General features: G+C 40.1%; 1 protein-coding gene across 1 annotated transcript in view; it reads left to right on the top strand.

Moving 5' to 3' along the window:
• ADAMTS18 (ADAM metallopeptidase with thrombospondin type 1 motif 18) overlaps nucleotides 1-23013 on the top strand; it is a 166442-nt gene that overhangs the window by 89135 nt on the left and 54294 nt on the right. Inside the window, exons 5-13 of the mRNA XM_073603886.1 lie at nucleotides 869-1068; nucleotides 4490-4573; nucleotides 7113-7272; nucleotides 7480-7585; nucleotides 9418-9555; nucleotides 11846-11993; nucleotides 12598-12693; nucleotides 18354-18502; nucleotides 21006-21178. Of these exons, the coding sequence (XP_073459987.1) occupies nucleotides 869-1068; nucleotides 4490-4573; nucleotides 7113-7272; nucleotides 7480-7585; nucleotides 9418-9555; nucleotides 11846-11993; nucleotides 12598-12693; nucleotides 18354-18502; nucleotides 21006-21178 (1254 nt within the window). The remainder of the gene's footprint in view (nucleotides 1-868; nucleotides 1069-4489; nucleotides 4574-7112; nucleotides 7273-7479; nucleotides 7586-9417; nucleotides 9556-11845; nucleotides 11994-12597; nucleotides 12694-18353; nucleotides 18503-21005; nucleotides 21179-23013) is intronic.

Below are 23013 nucleotides of genomic sequence, written 5' to 3'. Positions count from 1 at the left end.
CAACAAGGCCTATGATGAAAGGTACACCATTCCTACTGTGAAACACTGAGGTGGATCGCAGATGTTTTGGGCATGTGTGAGCTACAAAGGCACAGGAAATTTGGTCAAAATTGATGGCAAGATGAATGCAGTATGTTATCAAAAAATACTGGAGGAACATTTGCATTCATCAGACAGGAAGCTATGCATGGGACGTACTTGGACATTCTAACATGACAATGATCCAAAACACAACGCCAAGTTGACCTGTCATGTGCTATAGCAGAATAAAGTGAAGGTTCTTGAGTGGCCGTCTCCTGACCTCAATATCATTGAGCCACTCTGGGGAGATCTCGAACGTGTAATTGCAAGACAGCCCAAGAATTTACAGGAACTGGAGGCTTTTTGCCAAGAGGAATGGGCAGCTTTACCATCTGAGAAGATAAATAGCCTCATCCACAAATACCACAAAAGACTTCAAGCTGTCATTGATGTTAAAGGGGGCAATACACAGTATTAAGAACTGGGGTATGTAAACTTTTGATCAGGGTTATTTGGTTTGTTTATGTTGTCATTATGATTTAAAAAGAGTAAATACAGTTGATTGATAATAAATGGCTCCAGCCAAACACTAACCATGAGTGAAAGAAAAGTTTTTGTGTTATCATTCATATTCTCTGAAAAATGGCCAAGAAACCATAAATTCAGTCAGGGTATGTAAACCTATGAGAACAACTGTATGCTGGGGCTTGTGTGAAAGATGTAGCTACAACTTGGACCCAACTATACTGTATATGAACCCTGCTTTCTTCTTTATTTTCCTAAATAGTTGAATGTATTTCTACAAAGTAAATTGTACTTGAAGTAAATGTTGTATCTTTATTTCTAGATTCATCTGGCTTTACTTCAAAAGACACCCGTATAAGATCTGATGAACATTCCCACCCACTGAGATTGAAGCGTTCTGCTGCAAAATTCCAGCAGTCCAACAGTTTGGTTGTTGAGACCCTTGTGGTGGCTGATAAGAAAATGGTGGAAAAACATGGCAAAGAAAGTGTCACCACATACATACTCACTGTGATGAACATGGTAAGGTACTATCTGTTTATCCTTTACTTTGTAGACTTATCGGTAAATTGGATTTGCATATCAGGCCACAATCTGGTATACCTGGAACTTAGAAATATGAAGTTGTTCTATCTGGTTAAACAAAACCTGTGCTGAGGTAATGTCATAGGCTGCCAAGCCTAAGGTGAAGGTACATGTTGCTAGGCACATTTGCTAATCCACACTTCCTGAGTCATAGATATGGACTTTGCTGTTGACTCGTGCTGGGTTTCAGCTCTATAAATTATGCCAAACATAGCCAGGCAAAAAGCATCTTCAGGGGAGATCAGAAAGGACAGTCTATATGTTTCTCTCAGCACAAGTCTTTTATAAGTTGCAGTCAAGCTATACTTTTTGTTGAGAAAAGACCCCAATCTTCTCCAGTTATATACATTGTCCGAATTTTAGCAGACTGGTGATCAATCCATGGATTGTAATAGGAGAAAACCTGATGGGAAATGCAGTGAGTCAATCAACCAGTGATGTTCTGTACAAGATTATCTTACAGAACATGCCCAAAGGTTTTGTAATTACAAGGAGAAAATATTTAAAACAGTATGTTTCATTTCTAATTTTTGTTTTATGTCCCCTCATCCTGACTGAATCCTGTAGTAGGCATCTCAGCTTCATGTGACCTTCACATGCAGCTGCATGTCCGCCTCTATGTGAAGGTTGCAGGGTGTCACAGGTTGTTCAGCCCAACCCAATACGTTACATGCACGGATGATGACCTGAGGCCTAGACTTCTCATGCTCCTGGCCCCTACAAAGTTAACACATTGTTCCCTGGGAGTACTCACACGCCTGGTCCACGCGTCAGCTTCCAGGACCCAGATGTCAGGCTTGCACCAGTAAGCACAGCTCTCACTCCACTTCCTGGGACTTGGCTGTGATAAACACTTCACTCCATTAGATTTTCAAACAGAGGCTTCTTGACGCAGCCAAACTTTGCTGGAACAGTTCAATGAATTACAAATAACAGTGAAAATACTGGCACTGGCATTGGCATTTCCCAAATAATGCCTTAAAATAAAGATGTTTAAGCATTGTATCTCTTGTGGCTTCACCCAGATGTTATCCTATCTATTCTCCATCCTCTGGTTGCACACTCCTACAGATCTTCCAAAGGGAGGAAACAACGGGAAACAGCCTCCTCTTATTAAATATATTATATCAATAGATTTTTATTAGATTATATCAAAAGTTACACAAACTATAAAAAAGTTGAAGAATCAGTGCATAAGAAAAGATCATATAGGCGGGGAGGAGATAACGCGTCTTATCGCATTGAATAACATTACTAATCAGGTGGAAATCTCAAGAGGTGTACCAATTACAGTTATACAGATAATAAACATAACAGGTTCTTTCACAGTATATAACAACAAAAAAGTTTGTTTGGGCTGTGATACGCAAAACAGAAATAGTGTACAGCTAATATAAGCAGATTAAGAGAAATTGTCATGATCAGGGGTCAGGCTCAGAGACCAGTAGCTATAACAGTAGGGGGACTCCCACTGACCAGCAGGATAAGTATACAAGCAGGTCACCCTGGGGAATGACACCGGCTCATCTGAGGTGCAAAGTCTAAGTACTAACCGGTGTTCACCAGAGATCCTGATGGTGAAGATGGGTTTTGCTGCATGTTATTGCCAGGTCACAGGTCCTCAGGATTGCCCCACCAGGAGGTGAGCAAGCCAGGGTCCAGTAGCGGATATAGCAGGTAAGGATCAGACAGAAGTGTAGTCAGTAAACAAGCCATGGGTCCGACAAGTGGTTGCAGGTTGGGATCAGGCAGAAGCATTGTTGAGGAGCAAGCCAAAGGTCAGTAACGAGTGTAGCAAAATATGGACAGCAGCAGGGAAGACAAGAGCAAGATATTGGCTGAGAGAGCACAATAACCTGGCAAGCAAGAAGTGCAGAGACATAGCTTAAAGCGGTTGTATACCCGCTGACATTTTTTTTTTTTTTTTACCCCTGTAAGGCAAAAGGCATAATGAGCTAGTATGCCGCATACTAGCTCATTATGAAATATTTACCTTAGAACAAGGCGTCGGTATCTTACCTGGTCCACGCCGAGGGAGCTGTCATGTTGCCTCGGCGTGTCTTCCGGGTATCGCTGCTCCAGCGCTGTGAGTGGCTGAAACCGCGATGTCGTCACTTCCGCGCATGCGCGCGGGAGATTTCTTCCCCGGCAAGGTCCGGCAGCTGCTGGGCCTTCAGCCGAGAATCCCCTGTGCGCATGCGCCGCTGCAGTCAGCGGCTCATAGCAAGGGGAATATCTCCTAAACCATACAGGTTTAGGAGATATTTTTTTTACCTACAGGTAAGCCTTATTATAGGCTTACCTGTAGGTAAAAGTTAACAAATAGACTATACAACCACTTTAAATTAGGACGTTCATGGGAGTAGCAAAAAGTTCAAGGTTCAGCAGAAGTCAAGGCACAAGGCAGGGCTGTCCAATGGACCAGACAGGGTGCTGTCCAGCATCTCAGATAGCTTAGTGAGAAGAGTCATTGCTAGACACAGCAGTGGTCCCAGGTTCAAGTCCAGGCCATAACAAAAAGACAAGAAAAAAGCAATAACCAATAGGTAATATTTCGTAAACCAAAAAAAGGTATGTCTGCTTAGGCATATCAGAGTCCCCAGTAAAATTTAAGAAGTGTTTATATAAATCTAAAAAGAGAAGAAAAAAAAAACAGGGTGAATGTTTTTCCCTTTTTTCTTTTTTTTTCTTAAGGTGGGACTCACTGGCCGGCTGTTCATTAATGTAAAAAAAAAAAAAAAGCCTCCTCTTTGAACGTTTATTTCCAGTTTCTCTCCCAGACAACTACAAGGGGTTCCTTCCCCAGCCCCCCAGGGGAGAGCTTAAACATCCTCAGCAGGCCTTCCTCTTCTGGCTGAAATGGGCCCTGAGCCCAAGCTCCACATACCTCATATAAGGATATTGAAAAAACTCCCCACTAGAAGGAGGAGCCTTTAGGGGACCTTTACCTACCACTACAAACGGGCCATCACTGTGTGTTCTGCAGATATACTATTTTTTAGGTGAAGTTATACTGGGAGGAAGGAACTCAATACTTTTTATACAGATTTAAAACTGAAATATTTTTGCATTATCACTTTTGACAAATCGCACACACTGATTTATTAAAGGGGTAAATTTTTTTTACTTAGCTACATGAAAATATTTTCACTACAATTATTCAATCATGTACGTAGAAAGTTCTATCTATTTACGTCCTCTGCAAATGGTTGGCTGTTCAAAGTAAACACCGGTTCACTTGGCTAAGAGAAAAAAATTCCTTTAGTAAATTATTGCTTGCACACATAGAAGAAGGGACAGACCCTACTGTGGGTACAATGCAGTTGAACTATTGTAAATACTTTATATCTCTCTGCAGGTTTCCAGTCTCTTTAAGGATGGAACAATTGGAAGTGACATAAACATTGTTGTTGTGAGTCTTTTGCTTTTGGAAGATGAACCAGTAAGTAACAGCCATTCTACTTACACTTGTACCCAGTCCTGCTATGTAGCTGGAACAACACAAATTGACTCTAAACCAAATCCTCTTTCATTTGTGTCTCCTTTATAGATACTTTAAAGCCTTACCCATTTTTTGCTGGCCATAATGGTGCTAGAAGATTATTTTTGGGTGAGTAATATGTCAATGTTACAGACAACATTGGGTTCGAATTCTCCCAAACCTAATCTCCGAGCACTGCTATGGAAGTCAACAGCAAAGGGGTGGGCTTTAAAGTTTTCTATAAAGGAGACACAAATGAAGATGGGTTTATCTCAACCAGGAAGTTTTTGTCTACTTTTATGAGGCTTGTTCACAACTGGATTTGGTATTGGTTTAGATCAGCCTTTCCCAACCTTTTCAACATGGAGGAACCCTTGAAATAACTTTCTGGTCTCAGGGAACCCCTGCTAAAAGTTACTATTTCTTCAACTCATGATACATTGGTGTAAAGGTCAGTGGGAAGAATGCTCCTTACATTTGTGATCATTGGGAAGAATTTACCCCTTACAAATAGCTAAAAAGATCAATAGTATCAATGGGAACTTATCTGAGAGTCAGAAATCTCTCATTGCTCAAGGAACCCCTAGCAACCTCTGCAGGAACCAGTGGTGGCCCGTGCATTGTGGGCGTATGGGCGTCCCCCCCCGCATTCTTGCCAACGCCTCCCTATCCATGCACCCAGCCCCTTTCAGGACGCCAGGGTGCATGGATTTCTATGGCAGTGGCTAAGTGCCAGAGGCTTTAATAGGCTTCAAAAAAGGGTGGGCTCGTGGCGCAGAGAGTGCACCCTTATCCCACCCAATTGTGTGACCATAGCGAATTAATTTTCGCTATTTTCACACTACAGTGCCTCCCTGCCAATCAGGAGACAGGTGGGTGAGACCTGTTTGCCAATTGGCCAAAGCGCCAGGTGATCCTATTGGATGCCTAGCGGCACTTTGGCAAGCAGAGGAAGCATGAGGAGTGGATACCTCTGCCGCCGCTGCTGCCCACACTGTGGAGGAATGGAGGAGAGTGGAGACACAGGAGGATCCTCTCCACAGCCTGGTAAATGCCGGACCTGGGGGGTGCTGTCAGTGGTGCCACTAGCCCCGAGGGGGGGGGGGTTGTGTGCAGTCAGTGCTGCACTATCTGCATTGCTGGGCTATCTACTCTTTCAGTATTGCTGGGCTATATACACTATCTGTATTGCTGGGTATACACACTATCTGTATTGCTTGGCTATATACTCTATCGGTATTGCTGGGCTATATACTGTACACTATCTGTATTGCTGGGCTATATACACTACCTGTATGGCTGGGCTATATACCCTGATCTGTGAGGCTGATCTATATACTCTGTCCTGTGATGCTGAGCTGTATACTCCCGACTCTATGGGTGGAAGCAAGTGGAATACAGGGGACAGAGTGGGTGGATTCTATAAGGGGTGGGGCTAATGAAAAGTGGGAGGGGTCAAAAAGGAAAGGCAGGGTCTGGCGCCCCCCCCCATCCTACAGCTTTACCAGCTGCCACTAGCAGGAACCCTAGTTCAGAAACCCCAGTTTAGACTATCGTATTGGATCCTTTAGTCATACTTTGATCAATTATCCTACAGTCCAGGTAATACTGTATTGATTCTCTTCTGAGAGTAATGCAATTGCAGCTTGACAGTTGCAGTTTAATTACAAGGAAATTCTGCTTTCACTAAAGTAAAGGCATTTATTTTACTTTCAAAAATGCAACAGGAGGGGCTTGAACACACAAAGTTGGGTGGGAACACCCAAAAATCCCAGTTTAATAGCAGCAGAGTCAGAATTATGGCAGGAAGATCTCACTGTTGGAGTATCCAAGACATAATAATAGCCATTGTCAGATGCAGCCCATCAGATTAAACTGATAACTTAAATACTGTATAACTTTTAGGTTGACTGTTTCTTTAACCCTAACCTCTCTTGCACACAGGCAGAAAAAGCAAACTTTTAAGGAGGCATTTTTCATTTTGTTATGCCTCTGCCAGTTCTATGCAGAAAGATCCAGTGTAAATGGGAGTAATTAAATACTCCTGTGCCTTGCAGCTTTAGGGTACCTGTGCAGAAACAGAAGACAAGTAGACCCTAAAATGATTATATCTTATATAAACTGTTCAAGAGAGTATTTAAAAATAGTTTAAAAATGGTGGCTTGTTTTAATCTTGGGTTAAATTGTTGGGCTCCAAACATGCTATTAGATTACTCACTCATCTCTAATTACCAGGATCATAATATAAGCCTGGGTCCTCAACTTCCTGCAACATTATCAGAGAACGGCGCACAATTGTCTAAAATGTCTTTGTATTAGGTAGCAGTATCCGTACCATTGACTTGAAACCCTCTAAACTCAAATTCAATAATGGACAGAGAATCCACATATTTTTGGCCATAGTATAGGTGTCATGCATCCACAAACTTGGCCATATTTGTAAATCCATTCTTTTTTGCTAATTACATATACAAATATTATTATCATTTTTCTTCCACAGTCTGGCCTTAAGATCACTCATCATGCTGATCAATCCTTGAATAATTTCTGCCAGTGGCAGTCATCCTATGTGGGTAAGAATGGAAAAAGACACGATCATGCCATTCTTCTAACAGGATTGGACATTTGCTCATGGAAAAATGAACCTTGTGACACCTTAGGTAAGTACTTTACAATATAAGTAAAAACACTATAAAACAATGCACTTGAAAAAGAATGTATTCTTTTTAAAAAGCAGAATATGATTTTAGAAGAAGGAGCCGTTGAAATCAGTAAACACAGTTTGATATTACCATTGACAGACCCAAGAAATAACATAGATCCGGAGAATTTTGCATTGTTTACTGGAATTGTCATTTCATCTGTAGGTTTTGCACCAATAAATGGCATGTGCAGCAAATTCCGCAGTTGTACCATAAATGAAGACACTGGTCTTGGGTTGGCTTTTACTATCGCTCATGAATCGGGTCACAAGTAAGTAAATATAATCACTGAAAATAATAAAGTGTAATACTATTAACAGTTTAGGGTGGAGAGGAAAAAAGCTTGGGAAGATGCCATCTAGTAAAATCAGTAAGTGGGTTCCTGTATGTCATAGGAACTTCAGTGACAAGATCCCAGTGGTGAGGTTCCCATCTCCATTCCCTAAACCTAATATGAACGTTGCCCTGTATACTGAATATATTTATTTATTTTATATTACATTGAACCAAGGTGATACCTTGGTGTGTTATAGTCATGGTTGGGTTGCAGATCTTTGCTACTCCATCACATAGATACTCAAAAAGCTTTCTTAAGTGATATTGAAGGGCTGTGGATGAATCAGCTTAATCCATAGTGAATTTGACAAATTTAGTATTCTTTTTAGATGTACTATAAAAGTTGTGGTAAACAAGGCAAGCAGAGGATTAAGATTTATTGATTAGTTTTGCCTATAGGCTCCCTGCAGCTGATGTTTTCCCTTTTACTTACCATGCCCGATTCTGCACTGTGCCTATGGAGGCAGCCATCTTGGCAGCACTTTCTCACATGAGAACTGCTCACCCGATGAGTGGATCAACGATTAAGAAAAAGATGGAGAGTTGGGGAAAGCACAAATCCATAGAATGAAAGAAGCAGAATCAGGGAGATCCTTGCACTGGAAATTCTTAAGTATAGGTTCCCCTCCAACAAGAACAAAAGTGAGCCACATTATAGTGACAGCAACAGATTTCACTCCAAACCTTGTAAGACAGTCAGAGGCATGAGTGCCTTAGATTATCTTACACTTCAGAATTAGGCTACAGAAAAGGAGTGCCTAAGCAAAGTCACATGCCGGAAAGTGCGCTGAACTATTTTTGATGAGGAATTCAAGACAAAAGTTAAAAATTTCAGGGTACTGCTAAAATAAAATTATCATTTCTAGATGTTTCCTTCAAAATAACAAATGTTCATCTTTTAAAATGTCACTAAACCCATGATAGAGTCACACATGTGGGTGTATATAAGAGGTAAATGACAGTCCATTTAAAATATATATTTGAAACCGGTAATTGATAATCATTTTTTATTTTTATTGTGTATTCCCAAGGCTGTTTTTTTTTCTTTTTTTTTGAAAATGCGACCTGCAGCAGAGGACTAGAAGTTCCTCCTGCTTTTGTTTCCCTGCAGATAGGCTGGGAAAAAGCTGGGTCATGTGACAGCTGTATATTGATTAGGAAAAAGGTACTTACCTGTAGATGTTTTCTTATTAAAATAATTACAGTGCATATACAGAAAGAGAAGGGATAATGTAAATAAACAGTGTGTGTTTAGTATCACTTTAAGTTCTGGTAAACATTAGTATTCTAGAACAGTGATGACGAACCTTGGCATCCTAGATGTTTTGTAACTACATTTCCCATGATGCTCATGCACTCTGCAGTGTAGTTGAGCATCATGGGGAAATGTAGTTCCAAAACATCTGGGGTGTCAAGGTTCACCATTATTGTTATAGAAGATGTTAAGTTGGCCTGAGAGACCAATGGATGGTGAAGCATCTGCTTCGCTAGATGAGACTTCAGTATCCACCATTTCTCCTCAATATATCTTCTTATGAGAAAGGGAAATGATCTGGTGGTGAAAAGTATCCCCTCCCCTTGTTTTATTATTGGAACTTTGTTTAAGAGATCATATTGCTGTTATTGTTGGAAAATATTAGCTAATTATTAATTATCCCTATTCACTCCTTACCTAAAACTATAATATTTGGGTCAAGCTAATCATTTGGCTTTGATATCTCTTAATGTATCATACTGAAAACAATTGAATGTATACTCTTGTGACAGCTTTGGAATGGTCCACGATGGAGAAGGGAATCCTTGCAGGAAGACTGAAGGGAACATCATGTCTCCCACCTTATCTGGAAACAATGGGGTGTTTTCCTGGTCAGCCTGTAGTAGACAATATCTGAAAGAATTTCTCAGGTGAGAGCCAAGGTGGACATCTGCCATCAGAAATGTCCCGTAGACAGTACAATTCTGGAATGTAATTATTCCGCTGCTTTCCCTTCCTGCATGATAATAATGCTTCCAAGAATCCTTTCAGGACGTTTACTGGCAGGTTTATTGGTTTTTATAAGTGTCGCTTCTGTCTAACAAGCTCCCAAGCCAGCGTTACGTTACCCTTCGTAGTAGAGAGAACCAGATGTTCCTCTTGTTTTGTAAAGCTGTAGCATTTCCAAAACTGACCTTTTTGTTTCAGTCTCCAGGTGTTGGTGTTAACCAACACCTTTGTCTCTGCTTCTGCTTCCTGTTAGTGACTTGGTTATACATTTCTGAGCGTGTTGAAACACTGCACACGACTGGACTGTGTGCATTTGTAAAAGACTGCAGTCATGAACCTGAAACATTCTCCCTGACCCCTACTGCCCTATGTGTTCTTTTATTGTCATGTTCCAAGTAACTTATTGCATTTCTTGCTGCATTTACAGGGCCAAGCCACCATAAAACTTATATTTTAATTTTGGGTAGATCCAAGAGATTTGATCACACTTCTTATACCTTTCAAGACCTCTGCACCTATTAAAAATAGGAAGGAAATATTTTCTGTACTGTATAGAAAAAAAATTGATTGCAACCGTAAATGTTCTCACAGGTTTTTTTTTTTTTGTGAAAATTAGCTCCACTGAAAATCTATCCGTGCATTTCATTTACCTGGTCAGAAATTCATCATTCATTAGGCAAAACTTTGTAAAGGTCTAAAAATATAAAATAAATATTACTTAAAGTGATTGTAAAGCTTAACCCCTTAGTGCTGACCGTACGCACATATGCAGCCTTGGCATGAAGGGGTTATACTGGGGTGATATGCAGCGTCCCCGCGAGTTCGTGCAGCAAAGAAAACGTACATGTAAGACGCGCCCACATGTGTAAACGATGTTCAAATCACACATGTGAGGTATCACCGCAATTGTCAGAGTGAGAGCACTAATTCTAGCACTAGACCTCCTCTGTAACTCTAACCTGGTAACCATTAATTTTATTCAAAGGGTCCCCTATGGAGATTTTTAGGTACCGTCGTTTGTCGCCATTCCACAAGTGTGCGCAATTTCAAAGCGTGACATGTTAGGTATCTATTTACTTGGCATAACAACATCTTTCACATTATATAAAACTATTTGGCTAACTTTACTGTTTAATTTTTTTTCTAATTAATGAAAATGTATTTTTTCCTAAAAAATTGCGTTTGAAAGACCGCTGCGCAAATACAGTGTGACATAAAATATTACAACGATTTCCATTTTATTATCTGCTAAAATAAATATATATATATATAATGTTTGGGGGTTCTAAGTAATTTTCTAGCAAAAAAATACAGATTTTAACTTGTAAGCAATAAATGGCAGAAATGGGCATGAAAGGATATTGTACCTCAATGCATTCTCTGCATTAAGGTAAAAAATGGCCAAGTGCTAGTATAGCCCCTTGACCCCCATTCCCCCCCCCCGATACTTGCCCGAGTCCGCACTTAATCCAGTGCTGTGCCCATCTGTAGCGTCTCTCTCCTCTCTAAAAGGTCTCACGGGCTTTGTTATCAATCAAATCCTGAGCTGCTGGGGGGGAGGTGCGCGCCACGCTGTGTGTGTCTGTAGATGCATGCAGCCCAGCTTGGGATCGTGACTGCACGAGTGCCCCAGTAGCTTGTTATAGGGGCACTTGGCTTGAGAAGAGGAGGGGCCACTTTTACAATTCCATTTTCATTTTCCTATTCCACAGAGCAAGTAAATATCACTTCAATCAACCACTTTAAATAATGAATATTTAGGTTTTTTTTGTTTTAGTTTTTTTAAGTTATGCTGAGCCTTGCAGTTTGTATTTATATATATATATATAGTGAAAATGTTATTTATTTTTATTCTTTTATTATTTCTTTTTATTGGGTAAAATAAAATTTTGCTTATGTATATTTACTTTTTACTATTTTTATCCAAAAGGAGGTGAGCTTCAATCAGATCAGCAATTTACTACAGACTCAAAAATGTTTAGCCCAGCATGATGATTCAGTATCATGACTGCATCCTTTATTAAATGTTTGTAAAAGAAACATTTTATACACTTATTAAATAGCTCTAAATTATTAGTTTATTCAAATTGACCAATATCTATTGTATTATTGCTCTCAATTACATCCCTCCTTCATAAAGTGTAATGATAAAGCATGCCTTTATGTAAGCCAGTTGTCTATGAGAATGATTGACACTGAGTTCTATCACAGCACAGCTCAATCCTCCTGTCTCATTGACGAGCCAAAACAATTAGGCCACTTTCAGTATCCCGAGAAGTTGCCTGGACAGATCTATGATGCAGACACTCAGTGTAAATGGCAGTTTGGACCAAAGGCAAAGCAATGCAGCTTTGTGAAGGTATGTGCTGTGTTCTGAGGACTGTAATAGGCAAGAGACTATGAAAATGACATAAAAATTGTCAATGAATGTTGTAGGGTCTTCATACTAGCCAATATACCTCAGTATAGATTAATATAAAGGCTAATTCCAGAGAAAACATTTTAATTTGTACGGAATAGAGCAGAAAAAGTTAGAATCTTTGTCAGGTTTGTATTTCTGTCTGGATCCATAATGGGGAACTTTTCTTAAACTCAAGACTAGATAGGAAGTGAAGAAAGATCTCCCCAGTGGAGTCACAGACAGAAATAAAAACTTTTTTCATATTGTAAAAAAAAAAACAACATTTTTACAAGGCGTTTCTTTTTTTAAAAGTGATGCTTTCTAATTGTTACAGTGAAAGAGACACCCGCATGTGACAGCTCTGGGCCAGTCACCGGGGCTGTCAGATAGAGGAGGAGGTGGGGGGGGGGTTGAAGGAAAGGTGGGCATGTGTTGCTGGGGAGGAGTCCATTACTGCACAAGTATCAATAAAACAATTTAAAAAAAATAATTTTTGTAAAGAATTTCTGTGTGTTTAATGTGACCATTTTGCGGGATTTACTTTGCTCTGTGTTCTTTGCAGGACATATGTAAGTCACTCTGGTGTCAAAAATCCGGCCACAGATGTGAGACGAAATTCATGCCAGCAGCAGAGGGTACTGTCTGTGGTTTGAATATGGTGAGATTATATAGATATGTGTTTCATGTATTTATTTCATATAAATCATATATCTACAGGTATATATAGATATAGACATATCTATATCTATATCTATATACACACAGTGAAACCTTGGTTTGAGAGTAACTTGATTTGAGAGCGTTTTGCAAGACAAGCACATTTTTTTTTTTTTTTTTTACATTTTTACTTTATAAACAAGCGATGTCTTAATATACAAGTAGCTACATCACAACTGAGTATAAAAGAAAAGAGAGGGGCCTTGAAATGTAGCAATATAGTTACATTTGATTAAGGTACAGCATTTAGCAACTCACGTGGTTGATGGTTAAAAGAGGCACATCTAAGTGTGCAGGCATCCGGGGTAAAGCTGTCCACATCAAGCCTCGACTTCAGATCGCTGAACTGCAGTGTAGTCTTCCCGGTCACGATTGCAGACTGACAGCGATGAGAGCAGGCGATGCGGAGGATGGTCTATGTGGACAGCTTTACCCCGGGTGCCTGCATACTTAGATGTGCATGTTTTAATCATCAGCCATGTGAGTTGCTAAATGTTGTACCTTCATTAAATGTAACCATATTGCTACACTTAGAGGCGCCTCTCTTTTATACTCTGTAGCTCCTGATGGATTTTGCTTCTAATCCCCTAGTGGAGGCTTCCATTTGTTAATGGACATTTTATTGTTACACGACCTATTACATTGCTATAATCTTTTTATATGGACTATAAACTGATGGACCTATGAATAAATGATTGTGGAACAAATCATTTGAGTTTCCAATACTTCCTATGGGGAAATTCCCCATTTGATATTTGAGTGCTTTGGATTACAAGCATGTTTCCGGAAGGAATTATGCTTGCAATCCAAGGTTTTACTGTATATAGATATCTATATACACTATATTACTAAAAGTATTGGGATGCCTGCCTTTACACGCACATGAACTTTAATGGTATCCCAGTCTAATGCCCTGTACACACGATAGGATTTTCCAATGGAAAATGTGTGATAGGACCTTGTTGTCGGAAATTCCAACCATGTGTGGGCTCCATCACACATTTTCCATAGGAATTTCCGACACACAAAGTTTGAGAGCTTGCTATAAAATTTTCCGACAACAAAATCCGTTGTCGAAAATTCTGATCGTGTGTACACAAATCCGACGCACAAAGTGCCACGCATGCTCAGAATAAATTAAGAGCCGAAAGCTATTGGCTACTGCCCCGTTTATAGTCCTGACGTACGTGTTTTACGTCACCGCGTTCAGAACGATTGGATCAACTTTGTGTTTAGGATTTTGTTGTCGGAATGTCCGATCAATGTCTGACCGTGTGTACAGGGCATTAGTCCGTAGGGTTCAATATTGAGTTGGCCCACCCTTTGCAGATATAGCAGCTTCAACTCTTCTGGGAAGGCTGTCCACAAGGTTTAGGAGTGTGTCTATGGGAATGTTTGACCATTTTTCCAGAAGTGCATTTGTGAGGTCAGGCACTGATGTGGACGAGAAGGCATGGCTCTCAGTCTCCGCTCTAATTCATCCCAAAGGTGTTCTATCGGGTTGAAGTTAGGACTCTGTGTGTGCAGGCCAGTCAAGTTTCTCCACCCCAAACTCGCTTATCCATGTCTTTAGAGACCTTGCTTTGTGCACTGGTCCAAATTTTTGGTGGAGGGGGATTATGGTGTTGGGTAGTTTTTCAGGGATTGGGCTTGGCCCCTTATTTCCAGTGATGGAAACTCTTAAGGCATCAACATACCAAGACATTTTGGACAATTTCATGCACCCAACTTTGTGGGAACAGTTTGGGGATAGCCCCTTCCTGTTCCAACATGACTGCACACCAGTGCACAAAGCAAGTTCCATAAAGACATGGATAAGCAAGTTTGGGGTAGAGGAACTTGACTGGCCTGAACAGAGTCCTAACCTCAACTCGATAGAGCAGCTTTGGGATGAATTAGAGTGGAGACTGCGAGTCAGGCCTTCTTGTCCAACATCAATGCCTGACCTCACAAATGCGCTTCTGGAAGAATGGTCAAACATTCCCATAGACACACTCCTAAATCTTGTGGACAGCCTTCCCAGAAGAGTTAAAGGTGTTATAGCTGCAAAGGTTGGGCCAAATCAATATTGAACCCTATGGACTAAGACTGGGATGCCATTAAAGTTCATGTGCGTGTAAAGGCAGGCGTCCCAATACTTTTTGTAATATAGTGTATATATGGAACAAGCCCTTAATATAATGTTCCCAATGCCCTTAGCCAGCCAATTGGAGTCAGGTATACCAAAAATATTAAGATCCTCTACTATCTTAAAAACCTTGTGAAGGGAGACCAGTAAGCACACCGCAGTGGACATACCTTTTCTGCTGATATTAATTCATACCTGTTTGGCAAACCTTGGGGGCATTCTTGCCTCTTCACTTTGCTTACTGATTGCATCCTGTGGACCCATCTTAGCACAGCACCATCTAAAGAGCTGCCTTCCCCTATTACTTTGATAACTGTTCTTGTCAACCTTGAAAGTAACTCATTAAACTATTTCCAGTGCTCTACCAACACTTTGATTTGTCATTATGATAATAAATTCTAAAATAATTATAAATCAATGCCATTAATAACATATAATTCCCTTTCAAATCAAATGATAATCCTATATTGGCCTTGGATTGTATTAATATAAGCTAATTTAAAACTAAGACAGGACTTGAAGAAGGTACATAGTACATAGTACATAGTTAGTCAGGTTGAAAAAAGACACAAGTCCATCCAGTCCAGTCCAAGGTATATAAGGAGGCAATATACCTATTTTATGTGATTGCACTAATACGGCTACAATCAATTTATCAATAATCATCAAAATATACATGATTTCTTTAGGAGTCTCAGTGGGTTTAAAAATATCTGTGTTCAAGGAACTAATTTTACGCATTTAATCTCATATACTGATAGTCTATTTTCCAGTGCCAGGCCATGCATTTTACACCTAGACCTTCAGGGATGTCCTACCTGAATTAATCTCACAATTTGTGGCTGTACCTTAAAAATGCAGGACAGAAAAAACAGGGACATGGAAAAAGTGGGACTCGATTACCTATAAATCAGTAAAATTACTTAAAGTTGTATTAAAAAAATGGTATCCACTGGCATCAGATTTATGCTGAAGCAAGAACGTGGCTCCTTACTATATAATACTATATTTGGTGGACTTGCCTTGTGATTGTACCATGTTGGAGCATGTTGTGTGAAAGAATTGATTCCCCCAATCTCTAAAACAAATCTAGATCTTACTAGAACATTGTTTATTACATATTTCTGATATACCACTACATCGCTATAAAAATTCATTAGCCTTCCCAATTCGGCCAAAATATTGATTCCTTTACATTGTAAACCAAGTTCAAACCCCTCGGTAAAAAATGGTCGTATGAAATTGATTCTATATGTGCCATGGAAAAAGTAGAGCCTTGTCTTCAGACATATTATTTCAGTTTCACAAACTTGGATAAACTAGATATATCTACAGATTCGTTTTGATTAAAGGAGTATGAATACTTTTTCAAGGCACTGTGTATGTGAAACAAGAAAGTCCAAAGGAAACAAATCATTCACGATTCACTTGCCAGTGTCCTCGCAATCACAGTTCGTATGATGGTCTACAGCAGTGGTCTTCAACCCTGTCCTCAGGGCCCACTAACAGGCCAGGTTTTATGTATTACCTTGGGGAGATGCAGACTAGAATACTGCAATCACTGAGCAGCAAATGATATCATCTGTGATGTATTTCAGTTATCTTGCAAGCCTAGCATGTTAGTGGGCCCTGAGGACAGGGTTGATGACCACTGGTCTACAGGATCCGGTAAGAGGCTTTAATACTTGGTGTCCCCTGGTGGTAGAAGCTCTATGAATTATGATTGCGGAGACACTGGTGGAGCAAGTGAATTGTGGATGATTTGTTTCCTCTGGACTTTCTTGTTTCACATAAATATATATATATATATATATATATATATATATATATATATATATATATATATATAGCTTTTTTTCTCAAACAATAGGTGCTGGAACTCAACCACGACCCCCCCAAAACCCCTCCCCCCACACACACCCTCCAAATCACATCAAATAGTGGGTGTGGTCATATTTCACAAACAGTAGAAGGGACTTAAAGGGGGATATCAGGATTGCATTACATACAGAGTGCAGAGTTCATAGGGGTTACACACAGAGTGCAGAGCTGTCACTTGTAAACACAGAAACCAGACTTCTGTGTTTACAAGTGATTGTGGTCAGCAGGCACCAAAGGGTCTGAGCCAGAGGTGGTGAGTTCCACCAAGTTCCCCCTGAAAAAAAGCCATATATATATATATATATATATATATATATATATATATTTTTTTTTTTTTTCCCCTTTTTAGCCCTTCTATATGGACACGTATTTACACATTTGGTGTGATTTCTTCATACACGTTTTTTTTCACCTAATAAGTTTGATCATTTGCTTTGTGCACTGGTGTGCAGTCAAGAAGGGGCCATCCCCAAACTGTTCCCACAAAGTTGGGAACATGAAATTGGCCAAAATGTCTGATTATGCTGATGCCTTAAGAGTTCCCTTCACTGAAACTAAGGGGCCAAGCCCAACCCCTGAAAAACCACCCCACACCATAATCCCTCCTTCACTAAATGATTTATACCAGTGCACAAAGCAAGGTCCATAAAGACATGGATGAGCGTGTTTGGGGTGGAGGAACTCAACTGGCCTGCACAGACTCCTGACCACAACTCAATAGAACACCTTTGGGATGAATTAAAGTAGATGCTGCGAGCTAGGCCTTCTCGTCCACATCAGTGCCTGACCTCACAAATGCGCTTCTGGAAGAATGGTCAGACATTCCCATAGACACACTCCTAAACCTTGTGGACGGCCTTCCCAGAAGAGTTGAAGCTGTTATAGCGGCAAAGGGTGGGCCAACTCAATATTGAAATCTACAGACTAAGACCGGGATGCCATTAAAGTTCATGTGTTTGTAAAGGCAGGCGTCCCAATATTTTTGGTAATATAGTGTATATTCATGAATATGGTAACAATGAAGAAGTGTAATGAAAAGAGTGGGACTGTTCTGTCATTCATTCTTGTTATCCAGTTAGCAAATTAACTGCAGATCTGTTTCTCTGTAGAGGTCTCCTTTAAGGAATATAGCCAGTTTTTAACTCTAATCAATAGTCCATCAAGCGTAAGACTGACTATAGAAAAATAAATACCTTACAATGAAAACGAGCATTATTGTATTGCATTGGTAGAATAGAATTCATCAAGGTATTCTTGACTTAATGAAAGCTTCATTAATTTTTTTGCAAGAAAGAAAACAAGAAAAAAAAAATGGTTATTGGTGCCTGTTTGCTTATATTTTCCAACAAGCTTGCAAATCTTTGTAAAAACAACAGCCTCCAACAGTCAATAGCAATTTTTTCTTTAGCCTATAGAACTGCTATTGGATCAAATCCTCCCTCTGATTGCATCAGCAGTGCACAGATTGGACACATTGCTTGCACTAATTGGGGTTTGTGCAGCCACCTTACAAATACCTACACAAGCTGCTGGTATAATTCTGATAAAAAAAGAGCATACTAAACTTAGAACCTGTCCTTGTGTTTAAATAGTGGTGTCGAAGAGGGCAGTGCGTCAGGTTTGGAGACCATGGACCAAAATCAGTTGTTGGAGGGTGGTCTGATTGGACGGACTGGTCAGAATGTTCCAGAACCTGTGGAGGTGGAGTGATGTATCAAGAACGGTTCTGCAACAACCCAGTGTAAGGTCTAAATTTGTTCCTTCAGTGTGGAAAGTTTATTATTTTTGTGTTAATAAAAAAGGCCAGTACATAAAATAACAGCTTATCTGGTAGTTACCCCTATTTGTTAGCCTCAGCTGTGCACAGGTATTTATGTACAGTATACTCTGTATATATAATGAATGTAATCCATTTTGGAATAAGGTTGTGACATAAAAAATGTGGAAAAAGTGAAGCGCTGTGAATACTTTCCGGATGCACTGTATGCAATAAATATATATATATACTGATTGAGGCTCAGGGCTCTTTCTCTTGCTGTGGAAACCTGCTGCTGGGTGAAGAGACTGAGTGCTGACAGAACACTAAAAAGGTACATTAGCTGTCTGTTTGCTTTGGTACACCCTGTTACAGTGGAACCTCGGATTGCGAGTAACGCGGTTAACGAGCGTTTCGCAATACGAGCACTGTATTTAAAAAAATCGTAACTCAGTTTGCAAAACGAGCACAATTCAGGCCAAAGCGCGTGCAGTACCGTGTTTGGCCTCAGGTGGGGGGGCGTCGGCACCGATCGGAAATGCACGGAAAGGCCCGAGGACAGCTCGGCTGACCTCGGCAAACCTTGGGAACGGAGTCTTTCCGAGGTTTGCTGAGGTCAGCCGAGGTGTCCTTGGGCCTTTCCGGACGTTTCTGAGGCTCTCTCTCCAGCGCCCCCCACCTTGGGCCGCATGCGGTATTGCATGCCATTGAAGTCAATGTGGAACAAATTATTTTCGTTTCCATTGATTTTAATGGGGAAACTCGCTTTGATATGCAAGTATTTTGGATTACGAGCTTTCTCCTGGAACGGATTATGCTCGTAATCCGAGGTTCCACTGTAGTCAGAAACACACCTGAATTTAGGTGGTGGCTTGGGCAACCAAATGTTTTGTTTGTTTTATGCTATAGATTTGCTATACAAATCCTTCCTGCACTAACACACTTTTTTGCTGAATAGAAGTGCAGGACAAACCTGCTTGGACTGTTCCTGAGTGTCCCTGTTTCAAGCATGGCTTACCACTGCCAATACCAATTAAGCCTTTCCTCCTTACAAAGTATAAAGGCGTTTTAATAGTTTATCAGGACAGAAACTGGTTTAGTTCTTGCCATGGGGAGGTGCATTTGTTATGCATAGTTCTTGTTCCCAGGAAGGGACACTGCAGGCAACCTCTGACAAATATTCTTTATCCTAAGTCAGCTGATAACATAGATAATGCTCTCTGACATCTCAGTCGGTGTACATCACTTACCATCACTGTCACCATAGACAGGAGATTGTCACCCTAAAATGGTCCGATCATCTAACTGTCATCTCATGTTTTGAGGCTCTCGGAACTTCATAGTACCGTAAATATAAATACATTGTCAAACTGATGGATCTAATGAGTTCTTACCTACAAGAGAAAGTAACATCATTGAAAATTCAGTGTGCTTTTTTTAAAATTTTTATCCAATGAATGTACATTTATGCGGGATGCTCAGTCCTGTATCAGAAGTAATGTGATCCCCCCCCCCCCCCCCCAAATACATTATAATGTGAAAGGATCAACAACTTGTATTGCATGATTACCAGCATGCAGAGGCAGTGGTGCTGGCCAAAGACTCAATAGGTGGCAGAATAGGACATGGGCCTAAATACAGCTATGACTTCAACTTTATTATGATATTACTATATCATTGACCTAACTTTTGACTTTGAGGGTCATCTGATGCCTTAGCACAAAGAAGAGGCCCTCTGTTTCAACCATTGGGCACCAGTAGAGCTTAAAAAATTATCTTTCCACCTTTGCCCTCTGTGATGGCTGTATACTTACTGTAGTAGCTAAACCAGTGATGCCACGTTACATTGTTACACGTAAAAAGACACACATTTATTGAGTCTAATCAAGGGTCAAACACAAAAACATACAAAAAAAATAAGCTTTTGCATCTTTAGAACCCAAAACTGATCTGGAAGAAGGCAAAATAACCTTTTAAAAGCATGGCACAATTTACTCTAAAAGGGAACATTTTAAAATTAATTCTTGATCCCCAAAGGCAATCAGATACTTCCTCGATCAACAACCTACAATATTGTTTGTTATACATATTATTAAACACATTTAGTTTGCTTATTTAGAAACACATCAAGCCCTTTCTTTGAAGAAATCTACAGAGTTGACCACAGCTTGCTCCTGTGGAAGGCGTCACATTTTTACAGCCCTTTCTGTAGGTGGAGGTTAAACCTTTTTTTCTCCTGGACAAATAGAAGTGTTTCAAAGATGGAAGGAACAATCCCAAAATAGTCTGTAGGCAGACAAACTAGCACAAATGACCTGTGTTTTAACTCTACTGTTAGCTTTACTTAGTTCAGGCCATTTTGTAAATTTTTTAATTTAATCCATTTTGCATGAAGAAAACTTTCATTTTTGGTTTACTGACCCTTTAATAAAACATGTCTAGCATTGCCAAGGTGTTAATACCCATTTCTGCTGTTCTTGTTGTTTAGACCTCAGTATGGAGGGAAATATTGCCAGGGATCCAACCGTATTTATCAGATTTGCAATGCCCAGACTTGTCCTTCCAACACTCCGGACTTCCGTGCCCAGCAATGCGCAGAGTACAACAGCAAACCATTCAGAGGATGGTATTACAAGTGGAAACCCTACACTACAGTGGAAGGTGAGAGGGATATGGGATACAATGTCCTGAAACCACTGCCAATCAATCTAGGCAATATCCAGAGATAGAATATAACTCACTTTCATTATTTCAGGTGCTGTTCTGCCTTTGTCCAAAATTATGATGTGAGTGAGATTATCAACTTTTACAAATAGCATTCATCATGATATGGCTTGTTCAATAATGCCATTATATGCTACCCAGCTAGACATTGTGTTCAGATGGATATGCTGGCATTATTACCAGAAGCCATGTTGTCTAAATGCAGCTGTCTCCAGTTTATTCTGGAATGCTTGTATAACAGCATTTTAGGTTGTCAACTTCACTTAAATCATTATGCATTTGAAAAACAAATCATCTTGCAAATGAACAGACTGTCAGTCGACAGATGTTTGTTCACATCAAACCTACTATCATACTCTGCTAACTTCAATATTAAAGTCTACTGTAAAGATTACACCTTTTCTTTATCATCTATTGAGGTATGCAGGGAGTCTTAAACCTTTTTTTTACTGCCGACTACAAGAGAAAACAAAAAAATATATAGGCCAGTCCAGGGTAACCCTTCCCACTATTAGCTTGCTTCCATTTTTTGTTAGTGGATGTCTTCTCTACAGCTTTCCTGTGTTAGTACAATTTTTTTGCTAGTACCCTTTTTTCTGCTTTTATTTATTTTCTTCAATCAAGATTCTTCTCTACATGCTGCTGGAGCTTATTCTCTTCATTTGCAGCTTCACAGTGTGGTCATTTTCAACCTGGATTTTGGAGTGATAAATCTGGACCCCAGTGGGCTGGATGTGCCGGGACAGCCTGAAAGTGAGTTCTGTCACTGTGTTCTTCGTAGAGTGCTATCCAGACTCCATTCTTTTCAGGTACAAAGCCACTGGCATTACCTCAGCACATGCCCTGTCTCTGAGGACTCACATAGTGAGTAGGCTGGTCAGGTCAAGCATTGGGAGCTACTTCACTTACTTAGGTTGCTCTCCGCACTCTTTCCCGTGCAGAGTGTTGAGGAAGCATCCACCACCTTCTGCTTTTGTATAATAGGTGCTACATAGAGCTTTGGTCTTTGACCTGTTCCTACTGCCCACCTACAGTGACTTAGGTCACCTCTGTCCATCCAAACCTGAGCTGCCTGTACAAATACTCCCCAAATGACCCCTTTTTAGAAAGTAGACATTCCAAGGTATTAAGTAAGTAGCATGGTGAGTTTTTTTAAGTTGTAATTTTTTCCCACAATTCTTTGCAAAATGAAGATTTTTTATTTATTTATTTATTTTACAAAATTGTCATATTATCAGGTTATTTCTCACACACAGCATATGCATACAACAAATTGCACCCCAAAATACATTCTGCTACTCTTCCCGAGTATGGCGATACCACATGTGTGAGACGTTTACACAGCCTGGCCACATACAGAGGCCCAACATTGAAGTAGCACCTTCAGGCGTTCTACGAGCATAAATGACACATCTCATTTCTCAACCACCTATTACACTTTTGAAGGCCCTGGAGCACCATGACCCCATTTTGGAAAGCAAACACCCCAACGTATAATCTAGGAGGCATACTGAGTCTTTTGAACTGTTCATTTTTTTCAGTGGGCTGGTGACATGTACTCGGGTACTCGGGTACTCTGATAGGCTGGTGACAGGTACTTGGATTGCCTACAGTTTTACATTTGTCAGTGTATAAGCCTCTTGTAGGTGGCAGTATAACCTGAAGGTTTTAGACATTTTGTGTCCCTCACTGCACTCCAAGATACGGATTTTATGATCTGAATAAAAATCTTATTTTTCTGCTATTTCATAAAGTGGGGATAGATAGACCCT

This window comes from Aquarana catesbeiana, linkage group LG11 (assembly GCF_042186555.1).
Source record: "Aquarana catesbeiana isolate 2022-GZ linkage group LG11, ASM4218655v1, whole genome shotgun sequence".
NCBI classification, from domain to species: domain Eukaryota; kingdom Metazoa; phylum Chordata; class Amphibia; order Anura; family Ranidae; genus Aquarana; species Aquarana catesbeiana.
This window is presented reverse-complemented; position numbering and strand designations above follow the sequence as displayed.